Consider the following 13959-nt stretch of genomic DNA (forward strand, 5'->3'; position numbering starts at 1 on the left):
CTGTAAATTTAAATTTGTAGTAGCCATGTGAAAAAGTTAATAGGGACAAATAATATTAGTAAGATATTTTTAAGCCAATGTGTCAATAATACTATATCAACGTGTAATAAATATAAAAAATCATTGACGCATAAAGAGTTTTATGCTGTCTTTGAAATCTGTGTTCCATTGTACAGTTAAAGGACACTTCAGTTTGGACCAGATGCATTTCAAGACCTCAGAATCATCATGTGAATAGTGCTACTGTATTAATATTATAAACCCAAGCTTTATAATATTAAAAAGTATTTTCATGGGCTCAAAGAGTAAGTGAATATAGTTTTCAAAACTTGGAATGATGTTCCTCAGAGGTTTCATAGTTTGGGTTTTCCAGTCACAGACTTTGAGACAAACATTTGGGTGAAAGTGGTTTATTTTAGAAGTGATCCCAGGAAAACACATGTAGGAAGTGGACAAGTGAGAAAAAGCAGGAAGGAAACCAATAAAAAGTGTGTTAGCAAGAAAGTTACTGCTTTTGCAACTGGGCTCCTTCCCTTGTGGTCACCTTGGTAAACACAGTTATTCCAACTCATAGGCAAGGGCATTGGGGCATTTATCTACCCACTTCCCATCCATCACTGGTTAAGGGTTGAATCCAAGCTTTTTGGCTTGCTTTTCATATGGCCCCAGTGTGCTTCCATAGCTAGAAAGAGGCCCTAAGTGGAGAGTTGCAGATAAGCAGTGAGCTCCTTAGTCCTGGAGAAGAGTCAGAGGTCATGAGCTGTAAAGTGACAGCTTCTGCTCCAGCAGGTCACACTGTCCAAGGAGGGATCCTATTAGCCTCAGTATGTTACAAAGACTTGGTGTTACAAAGACTCCGCTTTATACCACTAATCCTATTCACTTATATATCCCTAGCTCCTGGAATAGTAAGTGTTTAATAAATGTTGACTGTATGACTTTCCCTGAGTGCCTGCTTTATTCTTTAAGGCTCTCAATGTAAATGGGGCACATGGTTACCAATCATGGGTCATGTCCTTAAAACTCCCTCATCAGAAAGGAAAGAGAGGTTTTTTCCCTTTCTAGCTCCAGCAAAAGCAAAACAAAAATCACCCTCACTCCCTGCCCCCTTCACTGCTCAACATTCTCAAGGAAGAAATCCAGTTGGTCTGGTTAGCCATGAGGTTATCTCTCAACCAAGCCCTTTGGACAAGGTCATGGCATATGATGATTGGCTAGATTTCAGCTGGGTACTCACTCCTGAGTTTACAGAGGTGGATATATCACTAGGAGAAGTGATCGAGAAATTATCACTATATTCAGAACTATGCATACCCACAGGATTATGTTTAAATTGTAAATCTCATTTTCCTATATGTCTTGGTTGAAAATGCTTGAGGACCAGCATTATCTCAGCTGAATCATTTTAGTACTGCTCTTATACCTGCTGCAGGTTTAACACTTGAAGCTTTGACAATTTGACAGAGATCTTATAGACCAGTCATTTTCAACGTTTTTGGAACCAGGGACCGGTTTCATGGAAGACAATTTTTTTCACGGACCAGGGAGAGTGGGATGATTTCGAGATGATTCAATCACTTTATTTATTTTGCACTTTATTTCTATCATTATTATATTGTAATATATAATTAAATAATTATACAACTCACTATATTTCAGAATCAGGGAGCCCTGAGCTTGTTTTTCTACAACTAAATGGTCTCATCCAAGCTTGATGGGAGAGAGCGACACCCGAAGTGTGTTCTTATGTCCAATCTACTTTGTGATTTTGCTTTGATTGCTGTCACTGCAGAAAACCCTGCTTTACAAAGATAGCTTGTTCAAAATGGAAACAGGCTTTTCAGTGCTTTGTGGCAATCTCTGCCACAGAGAATATCCTGTGGCAGGATATTCTGCCTGGACTTTAGAATGTATAGAAATTTGAAGTTGTCTCAAACATACTTTTAGGTCATCATCATTTGCAGTCTCATGAAGCTGATCCTCATTCTAGCATGAAAAAAGTTGATTTACCTGGCTTATTCACAGACAGGTCACAGATCCATTCCTTCCCAGTTCAAGGGTCTTTTGCTGTTGGGATGTAATGCTCAAACTCTTTAGAAAGCTGAGATAGATGATCACAGACCAGCTGGGAGAAAGAAGTCCCTGGCTGTCTCTTTCAAAATATCTGCTAATATTTGAAACATGTCAAAAATCTCAATGTTCACTTGTCACCCCCTTTTGGCAAGGAATGCAGCCACTTTACTTTGTTGGATAACTGGTTGCCACATATATGTGTTGCAATGAACCCATAATTGAAGTAGAACTCTTGATATTTTATCTTAAATTGTTTCCTTTTTGTTGGTGGTCTTAGAGTCTTTTGCTGTCTCATCATTGGGTCTCTCCCCCTTATCAAAGAAGCTCTCCAGCTGTGTTTGTTTTTCACTCATTTTGGTAAAGTTAGCTTTGGGCTTACCAGACTGAGACGGAGACAAGTGTGCAGTGCAGGAAGAGCCGCTGATGGAAAATAATGGGCAGGCCTTGTGCACAGTGAAATGAGTGTTGGATTCTGACTTAAAGCCTATCACGAGATGCGGCTGTCCAGTTGAAGTACATCAACTCATGTTACTGTACAGCCTACCAGCAGATGCAGCTTGTCACTTGCCACTCACTGAAAGGATTTTGATATGAGTCTGCAAGCAATTGTCTTATTTTGGTCTCTGTGTTGTCAACCTCTCTGCTCGTGATAATCTGTGTTTGCAGGTGCTCCCCAGTGCTAGCATCATCACTTCAGCTCAACCTCAGATAATTAGGCATTGGATTTTTATAAGAAGTGTGCAAGCTAGATCCCTCACATGGGCAGTTCACAGTAAGGTTTGTGCCTCTATGAGAATCTAATGCTGCTGCTGGTCTGACAGGAGGTGGAGCTCAGGTGGTAATGCGAGTGATGAGTGGAATGGCTATAAATACTGATCAAGCTTCTCTCCCTTGCCCATCACTCACCTCTTACTATGTGGCCTGATTCCTAACAGGCCACAGACCAGTGGTTGAAGACCCCTGCTGTAGACCATACAATATTTTATAGTTTGCACAGATACAAATTTCCACCATCTATCCCTGAGGTTTGTTTGGAAATGAATCATCAAGTCCAACAAGATTGCACTTCTCCTTAGATATTGTTTTGCCCTCCTTATTAGAGTCAATGGCTGTCTTCATTAACTCGGCATAATATATTCAGTGTTCATCTGCTTTGTGGCATACATCAGTGTATCTATCTTGACGAATCATATCCTATTGCATGTAATTCCAGATTTCATTTGCCCATTCATAAGATGGTGTACACTTTCTTCCTCCCACCCCTCACACCTTTATCTTTTATGAATAATGGTGTTATAATATTTGTAACTAAGTTTTCAAGTGGACATATGTTTTCATTTATCTTGGATAGATAACTATGAGAAGAATTTCTGGGTTATGTGGTAACTTTGTGGTTTTACCATTTTACTTTCCCACCAGCAGTATATGAGGATTCTGGTTTCTCTGCATCCTCTCCATCACTTGTTATTGCTCCTTTAGTCATAGTATTGAGCCATTTCAGATCAATAAACAAGTGAAGATAGAGGTCTTATGACATCTCCCCCGTTTGTAAGCTCTGTGTCTGGCCTAGTGGTCCTGCACCTGAAAGGCATTCACTGAATGTCTGTTCAAAACAAAGTTTTATTTGTATGTTGTTTTAGGTTTTAGTTTTTAGAAAATGCTCTCACAAATCCTGAGGCTCACAGTAACCCTGTAGGAAGTAGGATGAGTGAAGGATCTGGTCCCCTGGCTCTAGAGCCACTCTTCTCTGAACAATTTAATACTGGATTTCAACATTTCTTCTAAACATCGTATTAGTTTATACTCAGAAAACAATGCTAAAAATTTTCAAAAAACTCTTAGTTTTAAAACATACAGCAGAAGCTGAAGGGACTGAGTGATTTGACAGTTTAGAGATGACAATTATGGTCCTGAGAGAGTTGGAACTGGAGAGAACAGTCTGGGGAATTGGGAAAAGGGAAGTCACCAGACTCCCAACTTCAGCAAGCAATTTCTTCATCTTTGAAGAAGAACTAGTAGCTGAACATTTATAGGGATGGAAAATGTAGAGAATTTCAAAGACAACTGGAAATTAGGTGAGGAGTGATTATTTAGATTGTAGATTGCATTATCTGAGAAAGAGTTAACACCAGAAAGATGGGTAATTGAAAACTGACGATTTTCAGCTCTGTCTTCCTTTTTGCAATAGAAAATTTCAAACCTGCATAAAAATTAAGAAAATAATATCAAGAAAATAGTATAATAAACCACCATCACGCCCATTAATAGAAAATAATCAACACATTGCCATTGTTAAATGTATGAGTTATAAAAAATATTTGACTACATTAAGGATTTCTTTAAAATTGATTTCTCCTCCAGCTTTATTGAGATCTAATTGACAATCAAAAATTGTATATATTTAGATGTATAACTTGATGACTTGACATACATATACACTGAAATGCTCATCATACTAAGCCAACTAATGTATCTATCACTTCACATCTTAATCATTTAGATTTTTTTTCTTTCTTTTATGTTGAGAACCCCTAAGCTCTACTCTCTCAGCAAATGAAAAGGACACAGTACAGAATTATCAACTGTAGCCACATTGCTATGCCTTAGTTCTGCAGGACATATTCATCTTGCAAACCTGAAGCTAAAAGTCATTGTTAATAACACCATTTTAGCCAAGGTTCATGGGAAATTATCAAAGAATAATGAGGTGATCTTGTTATAAGCCCCACAAACTTTGATCTTTCTTCATTTAGGATGAAAGGGAAGAAAAGCGTCTGAGCTGGTAAAGCAGCCACAGAAATAATTTATCACTTATGAGTGAAGGCCCAAGATTTTGTTCTCAGTCCTACAGTCATTGATTCATTCAGATAGCATATTCTTGGCACTTTTCACACAGACCATCCACCAGTGGGACAGTCATGCTGGACTTGGACTTGAATCCAAATCAGGATATATCATTTACTGATTCAAAGACCTTGGAGAAGTGCTGTCTTTGAGCCTCATTTTTCTCATCTGTAAAACAGATAACACCTCCTTGAATAGGGCATTATTTGAGTTAAAAGTGAAAACAAGTTCCCCACAAATGCACATAACCTGTGTTCTATAACATATGCCACTGATACATGTTTGAGTTATAAAAAATGTTTGAATACATTAAGGATTCCTTTAAAATAGATTTCTTCTCCAGCTTTATTGAGCTGAGCTCATGATGAAAGAAATCATAAGGCAATCTCTCTGTCCCAAATCCCCCTTGTAAGAGGGCAGCAAAAAGCTCACAAGAGTACCCCTACAATGTAACCTGTGAGACACAAGACATCTCACATGTTGTGGAGTTCTCTAATGACAGCAAATTCATCTTTTGAAATCATTTGGAGTTTTCTAATCTGTCACATTTCTCTAAATCTTGCAGCTCTATAAGCATAATATGTGCTAAACCCTGTTGTTCAGTTCAGTTCAGTCGCTCAGTCGTGTCCGACTCTTTGCGACCCCATGAATTGCAGCACGCCAGGCCTCCCTAGCCATCACAATCTCCCAGACTTCACTCAAACTCATGTCTATCAAGTCGGTGATGCCATCCAACCATCTCATCCTCTGTCATCCCCTTTTCCTCCTGACCACAATCCCTCCCAGCATCAGAGTCTTTTCCAATGAGTCAACTCTTCGCATGAGGTGGCCAAAGTCCTGGAGTTTCAGCTTTAGCATCATTCCTTCCAAAGAACACCCAGGGCTGATCTCCTTTAGAATGGACTGGTTGGATCTCCTTGCAGTCCAAGGGACTCTCAAGAGTCTTCTCCAACACCACAGTTCAAAAGCATCAATTCTTCAGCGCCCAGCTTTCTTCACAGTCCAACTCTAGCATCCATACATGACCACTGGAAAAACCATAGCCTTGATTAAATGGACCTTTGTTGGCAAAGTAATGTCTCTGCTTTTCAATATGCTATCTAGGTTGGTCATAATTTTTCTTCCAAGGAGTAAGCGTCTTTTTTAATTTCATGGCTGCAGTCACCATCTTGCAGTGATTTTGGAGCCCAAAAAGATAAAGTCGGACACTGTTTCCACTGTTTCTCCATCTATTTCCCAAGAAGTGATGGGACCAGATGCCATGATCTTCATTTTCTGAATGTTGAGCTTTAAGCCAACTTTTTTACTCTCCTCTTTCACTTTGTAGTTCTTCTTCACTTTCTGCCATAAGGATGGTGTCATCTGCATATCTGAGGTTATTGATATTTCTCCTGGCAGTCTTGATTCCAGCTTGATTCCAACTTCTTCCAGCCCAGCGTTTCTCATGATGTACTCTGCATATAAGTTAAATAAGCAGGGTGACAATATACAGCCTTGATGTACTCCTTTTCCTATTTGGAACCAGTCTGTGGTTCTATATCAGGTTCTAACTGTTGCTTCCTGACCTGCATACAGGTTTCTTAAGAGGCAGGACAGGTGGTCTGGTATTCCCATCTCTTTCAGAATTTTCCACAGTTTATTGTGATCCACACAGTCAAAGGCGTTGGCATAGTCAATAAAGCAGAAATAGATGTTTTTCTGGAACTCTCTTGCTTTTTCGATGATCAAGCAGATGTTGGCAATTTGATCTCTGGTTCCTCTGCCTTTTCTAAAACCAGCTTGAACATCTGGAAGTTCACAGTTCACGTATTGCTGAAGCCTATCTTGGAGAATTTTGAGCATTACTTTACTAGCATGTGAGATGAGTGCAATTGTGTGATAGTTTGAGCATTCTCTGGCATTGTCTTTCTTTGTGATTGGAATGAAAACTGACCTTTTCCAGTCCTGTGGCCACTGCTGAGTTTTCCAAATTTGCTGGCATATTGAGTGCAGCACTTTCACAGCATCAGCTTTCAGGATTTGAAATAGCTCAACTGGAATTCCATCACCTCCACGAGCTTTGTTTGTAGTGATGCTTTCCAAGGCCCACTTGACTTCACATTCCAGGATGTCTGGCTCTAGGTGAGTGATCACACCATCGCGATTGTTGGCCATCGTCAAATGTTTGGTGCCTGGTTTGTATTGGCCAAACCAAGGTCTTGTGCCCAATGTACACTGAGGTGAAACAAACTGAAAAGTTGGAGTTCGGAGCAGAGAAAGGTTCCTTGCAAGGGTCAAGCAAGGAGTACATGATGTTCATGCTCAGAAGGCTGGAACTCCCCAGTGGATTTCAGGGGAGGGTTTTTAAAGGCAAGCTGAGGGAGAGAGTCCAGGGTACTTGATTAGCTCATGCACTACTCCGATTGATGCTGAGGAGCAGGGTAATGTAACAGGGGCTATCATCATAAATCCTTAGGTTCCAGTTTATCCTGGTCATCATGCAGTTAACTTCTTCCACCTGGTGGACATTTTAGCATTTGCAAAAAAACTCAGGAATATGCACCAGACCCTGTTGTAAAGATTCTGTGACTGCTGTATGGCTAATCTATCAATGAAGTTTTTTGTTATTACATCTTCACAGTCTTCCAATCATCCTTGAGCCAGCCTATTGTGACTCAGAGGAGGCCTGGGAGACTGAATCTTTTCTACAAACAAGAGCCAGGCAGAGGTCATGGGGTTGGGGTAGGGTCTATCCCAGGAAGGTCCCTCAGTGTCCTACTCCATTCCAGCTGGAGACCTTCCCACAGTGCCCTTGTTTGGTCCTGAGGAGGGCAGCATGTCCAGAGGGTGGGCTGCTGTCTCCTGCCATCTTTCTCAGGGTTTCCTCTGCAGCGCATGGGCAGCCTCTGAGCAGCAGAGATGGGCGGGGCCTGAGACTCCAGCCTCCTGTGAGCTCCTGGACTCAGAGCAGGAACTTCCGCAGAATTTGCAGCCAGGTGCGCTCCAGGGAGCTGGGCTGGTTGTGCCCCACAGTCAGCCTGCCTGCCTGCCTTTATCAAAGAGCTGGTAGCTTTGCCTCCCACCTGCGTGGGGCTCCTAGCAGCATTTACCTGGGTGCTTCTTGGTCCTGTAGCCCCACACGTGGCACGCTGCATCCATCCTAGGCCTGTGGCAGCAGCTGCACAGAGTGGGTGCCTCAAAGGTGGACTCTGGAGGTTTCTCAGTCCTGGGAGGTGAGACCTGGTGCACAAAGGGCACTCCACTCTCAGAAGCAGGTGTTCTCAGGCTCCAGCCCAGTGGACCTGTGGGGCAGCCAGTCTCCAGCATCCCCGACGGCACCTCCAGGAGCAGCAGGAGGCCCACCGCCTCCTGAGCAAGGTGACCCCGGTCTGCGTCCACCTTGGCCGGCAAGATGCTGGCTGTGTCCCCGGAGGTGAAGACCAACCCGCTGCAGAAGGCGAACTTCTGCTCGCGCCTGTTTGTCTGGTGAGCGCCCCATCTAAGCTGTGACAATTCCTGCGAGCATGTGCCTGACACTGCTGGCTTCTGTTGGGGACCAAGGGACAAGGAGAGGGTGCGCTCGGGACTGGTGGCAGTAGGGGTGGGAGGAGGACCCAGGGACCTGGTGTCCACCTTATCCAGCTGCCTCAGAACTGCTCAGCAATTCACTGTCAGTTCTGAAAGAAGCTGCAACTTTCACCCCAAGGAAGCAGCTTATAAACAACTTTATTTATCTATCAGTGCCCTGCACCTTTGCCATCTTCCAATAATGTCCCCACATTTCCCCATGTTCCTTAGGTGAACATCTGAGTTCCAACTGCCCTGGAATACCTCTCTCACCCTGTCTATGGCCATGTCTTTCTTTCTCTCCCTGCCTCCCTCCCTGTGTTGTTGACTATTTGTCCTGGTACCTAGTTGAGGCCAATTTCATGTGTGTACAAAACACAATTGTTTTTATGAAATGAATGGGAACACCATTGTGGAACACCTTTTGCTTTTTCCTGGGACACACAGCCAGGAGCAGAGTGTCTATTTGACCACAGCCCCTTTCCCTATTGCAAATATCTCCACTTCCACCTTTGAGGACCAGATCCTGGGAATGGGGTCCATGAAACCTGTGGGGTCTTATCCAGATCTCTAGCTCAGAGAAGCAGTGCCTGGTCTTGATGTAGATGGTCCTGCCCAGGAGTCCTTTGGTCCTGAAACCACTGAAGGATCCCTGAGCTGGGAGCAAACACACAGATGAAAAATGCTGCAGAGTGCTGAAGCTCTTAAATGAAGTCTTCATCTAATAGCTGGGACTACAGAAAGGCAGGTCTGAACCTTTGGACTTTAATCACACTTGGGTGATTACTTGATCTTTTGTTTCTCAACTCTAACCCATTCATCTTTCCCACAGATTCTGATATTTCTTTTCTGGGACAGCCTAGGGGATCCCCAGGGCGATGGCAGCTCCTATTCTTGTTTTGATGGTGGTATATTCAGTGTATGTGGCTACATCTCATGGCTATTTGATGTCCCTTAAAGAAAGAGGGTCCTAAAAGAAGGAATATGTGTGTGGTTACCATAAATAATAGTAAAATAGATAAATGTCTCTTTAATTTCAGGTAGGGCAAGAAACTCTCAAAGCACATTCTGTTTGTTGATTTTGAAAATGCATGTGCATAGAAATGGAAGGTGGAGACTTTGATTTTGGTTGGCACTCATTTCCAGTTTTCCTGCTGGAGAGGAAGGAGGGTAAAGATCATCTGCAGCTTGATTATCTCAGGTCTCCAAGAGATAAAACTAATGAGACAATTGAGGAATCATGGACCAAAGAGCAAGAGAAGGAGAGTAACTGGAAAAGGCTCTAAGAATGGCCTTAGCAGCTCATGGAATCTGGGGATCTTTCTTTTGAAACTGTCACAAATTTGTTCAGTCAGGCCATTCTTGTTCTGAGCATTTAGCCAAGTGGCCTCTCTGGAAAAAAAAAAAAAAAAGGAGTATAGTTGATTTACAATGTTTTGTTAGTTTCAGGAGTACAGCAAAGTAAACCAATTATACATATATCCACTTTTTAAAAAAGATTATTTTCTTTAAAAAAGAAAAAAAAAGATAAAGTCTATTGCAGAGTATTGAATGGAGTTCCCTCTGTTATACAGTAGGTTCTTATTAGTTATCTATTTTATATATGCTTCCTTGGTGGCTCAGATGATAAAGAATCTGGCTGCAATGCAGGAGACCTGGGTTAGATCCCTGGGTTGGGAAGAATCCCTGGAGGAGATGGCAATCCACTCCGATATTCTTGCCTAGAGAATCCCACGGACAGAGGAGCTTAGTGGGCAACAGTTCATGGGGTCACAGAGTCAGACACAAATATAGTAGTTTATATATGTCAATTCCAGTCTCCCAATTGTCCCTTCTTCCCTTATCCACTGGTAACCATAAGTTCGTTTCTTACATCTGTAACTTTATTTCTGTTTGGTAGGTAAGTTCATTTGTACCGTTTTTTAAAGATTATATGTATAAGTGATACCGTATGATATTTGTCTTAGTCTGCAAGAGGCTTTCTCTGGCAGTTGGGATGCCCTCTTTTTTATCAGACCACTTGTATTAACATAGAAACAACAGGAAATGGTTGCTGGGGCACAGATTCCCCCTTGATCAGCCGGCAGGTAATCAAGAGCTTTGTAGTGGTCAAGAGTCATATGGGCCAGAGGGTCTAGTGAAGATTTTGTCATTCTAAGGTTAGAACTGGGTTCTCTACTTACCCAAGCCAGTCTCTGACTTTATTTTTTATGGTTATGGGATTATAAATCGTTTCTAGTTCTAGGCTCATCAGGGATCCCACAAGAGAGACAACTGCTATTACCAGTCCAGCTCCCCTCCTGACTAGATGAGTGGCCCCCTTTGATTCACAGGTTGTGCAAGTGTAATTAAAATCTGAATGTAACCTTGATCTGGGTGTGAACCACCTATAGCCCAGTGTCCCCTGGTAGAGTTTTCTTGGAGACAGTTGATGGCCCAACATGGGTGGCCCTTGCTATAGGGTCCTCGAGGAACAAACATCCCTCAGGGGTGCACACACTGTCTTTGGGTTTTCTTGAGTCAAGATTAGGCTCATGGTGGCACCTTTCCATCCAGGATACCGGTTGCATAACCAGACCCCTCTATGTTTGGTATGATCCTGTTCCCACAGCCGTTAAGCATGATAACTACCTAGAGTTGGCCATGCCTGTAGGTGGAGGGCTCATAGTGAACACTTGGTTGAACTCCCAGAAAACAGGGATTTGACTAACACATATGCCTTTGCAGGGGTGTGGTGGCAGTGGGCAACCTTGATGTCCCCAGGCAGAAGCCTGGGCGTGGAGGAATTAAACCATAGTTTGGTGATATTGTCAGTTGTTAGTGGAGTTCCCTGAAAGTCTGGAGGGCTATATTTATTCCCGGACTGAGGCTGATGGTGACAGATCCAACAGTCAGTAAAATTTCAGCCCTTTTGGATGTTTGAATGTTACTTTTTAAAATAAATGAATCTGCCAGGGAGTGATACCAAGGAGGACAGTAAGAAGAATCAACTGTGCACTTTAGCTGGGAAGGTGTTACTTATCTTGAGTTTGTCTTCAGAAGATTGGGGTCAGAAAGAGGCTAAAGTGAGCATTCTGGCTGAGGGGAGTTTGACAGGACTGTAAGGAGTTCAGGGTCCAGAGCCTGTTAGGCTCAGGGTTTTGTGTCCAAAGATAATTGCCTGTAAAAAGTCTTCTCTGTTGACAGCTGATCTAAGGAGATCTTTACATCAGGATTGAAACTGCTTTGAATATGACTGGTGCTCAGACACTTTAGTCATACGGACTCTTTGCAACCCCATGGACTGTAGCCCACCAAGCTCCCCTGTCTATGGGATTTTCCAGGCATGAATACTGGAGTGGGTTGTTGTTTCCTTCTCCAGGGGATCTTCCCAACCTAGGGATGGAACCAGCATCTCTTACATCTCCTGCATTGACAGGTTCTTTACCACTAGTACAATGTAGGTATCCTTGAATCTGATACAGTTCAGAAGATTTAAGTCCTCAGTAATACAGGAACGTATCTGCAGCCTTACCCACAATGGCCATTCAGCTCTATTCTGCTTTCCTGAAACACCATTACTTTATTTTCATTTCTAGATAAATTTTTTCCTAAATAATTAAAGCAGATGTACAGTGTATGTTCAGTAGGCCACAAACAGCCTGCTTTTAAGTTATACCATGTATAAGCCAGCATGACTTTCCTAGAATGTATGTGTGTAAGCACATATCTAAATTCCCCCTGTATCTTTATATATTTAAAATGTAGACTTCTTTTTTAACAATGTCCATGAATGTAGGTTTCTAATTAGAGATGTGTAATTTGGATATATGTCAGTCTCCTTTTAATGTTTAACAGGTGGCTAAACCCCTTGTTTAAAATTGGTCACAAACGGAAATTAGAACCAGATGACATGTATTCAGTGCTTCCAGAAGATCGCTCCCAGCGCCTTGGAGAAGAGCTGCAAGGGTGAGCACAGACATCAGAGAGAAGGGAGGAAGAGTGAGAATTTCCATGTGGGGCTAAAGGTTTGGGGGAGGCTTTGCCTTCCTCTGGGTTCTCCTGAGCCTCCTCCCCTGACACTGCACACTCACCCCCTCAGGCTGACCCCAGGCTTAGCCCACTTTGGAGGCTGGGGGATCCCATGTTCCCTGTGCATCTGTGGACGTGGAGGAAGCCCTCAGCCACGGCCCTGGAGGCCTAGCTCTGTATCGGAGGTGGGGTCCCTGGAGGACAGTGTTTACCCTCCTGAGCTCCTCATGACCTGTGAGTCTAGCAAAGCTTGGCAGGAACTTGTTTCCAGTATCTGGAACTTTTCCTTCAAGCCCTGTTTCTCTGGTGCTTCAGAGTCTGCACCGCTCGTCTTTCAGGAGCCCTGTGAGCAGGGAACCAGCATCTATTGCGCAGCCGCAGAGTGCCCTGTAGTGCAGGCTCCTCTCCCACTCCGCCCCGCCCCCTTTCCCCTTTGGTGGACATGCTGTTCTTCACTGTGCTCTGTTTATCATCACAGGCACTGGGATCAGGAAGTGAAGAGAGCCCAGAAGGATGCACAGGAGCCTTCCTTAATGAAAACAGTCATAAAGTGTTACTGGAAATCCTATTTAATTTGGGGAATGTTTACATTTCTGGAGGTAAAAGATTTTCATACTGTGCACTGCTTTTTGGTGTATGTGTCTCTGTACTGAGGTGGACAGACCGGTGGGGAGAGAGGCCAGTGGTCTAAGGTCTGAGGATAAACCCTCATGGAAACATGATAGAGCTCAGAGGTTGTAATCCATCTGTAGAATGGGCAAGGACTGGACTCCAGGGGTTACTATTCTTCTTTTAACTGATTAAAGAGTGTTGTGGAAGGATGGCCTTGAAATAAAAGACATTTTATATTATGGTAGAAAGTTCCTGGTGCTCAGTATAAACGCTGATTGATCTTTGACCAAAAGAAGATTCCAGCAACCTCAGGCAATATGTGCCCTGTGATTTAGAGGACGGTAATTTGGACTCGAGCCCAGAATAAAGTACCTTTTATGGTGCTTTGTTATAGTTTAACAAGGTAAAAATTGTTACTTTGACCAGGTCACATCTGATAAATACTTTTCTAAGAAGATACCATCGCCGCTCCTCTTCCGGGGGAACAGAACCCAGGGCCCTGCATCTGGCCTGTAGGTGCCCAGAACTCCTAAGAGCACACCTTGCCCCAGGCTTCCCTCTTCCCCATGGGCTGGCACTGTAAGCAAAGCCCCCGTGAGGAAGAGCTCCAACTTCACCGTGAATTCTGTGCACCCTCCAAGCTGCTTTCTTTCCCTGGTTGCGGGAGCAGATTCCTGGTTGAAGGGGGATCCTGGTATCCTGGCATTGGCAGAGGGTGTAGGAGGGAATGTGCAGGGCAAACCAGAGGCAGAAAGCTGTGAGGTCAGTGACCTCCATGACCCTGAAGATCCTGGGTCAAGATCCCCCAGAGGACAGTTCACCTGGGGACACAGGGCTGTCAGCCCCCTGTTCTGGCTGAGCCTGCTGGGGGTC

At 43.4% G+C, this 13959-nt stretch overlaps 1 protein-coding gene across 1 annotated transcript in view; it reads left to right on the forward strand.

Annotated features, from left to right (window-relative positions):
• The first annotated feature begins 7955 nt into the window (after positions 1 to 7955).
• LOC129624645 (ATP-binding cassette sub-family C member 4-like) overlaps positions 7956 to 13959 on the forward strand; it is a 198503-nt gene continuing 192499 nt past the window's right edge. Inside the window, exons 1-3 of the mRNA XM_055542799.1 lie at positions 7956 to 8382; positions 12301 to 12411; positions 12953 to 13073. Coding sequence (XP_055398774.1) covers positions 8309 to 8382; positions 12301 to 12411; positions 12953 to 13073 — 306 coding nt within the window. The 5' untranslated portion in view covers positions 7956 to 8308. The remainder of the gene's footprint in view (positions 8383 to 12300; positions 12412 to 12952; positions 13074 to 13959) is intronic.

Source organism: Bubalus kerabau, chromosome 12 (assembly GCF_029407905.1).
Source record: "Bubalus kerabau isolate K-KA32 ecotype Philippines breed swamp buffalo chromosome 12, PCC_UOA_SB_1v2, whole genome shotgun sequence".
Classification (NCBI taxonomy): domain Eukaryota; kingdom Metazoa; phylum Chordata; class Mammalia; order Artiodactyla; family Bovidae; genus Bubalus; species Bubalus kerabau.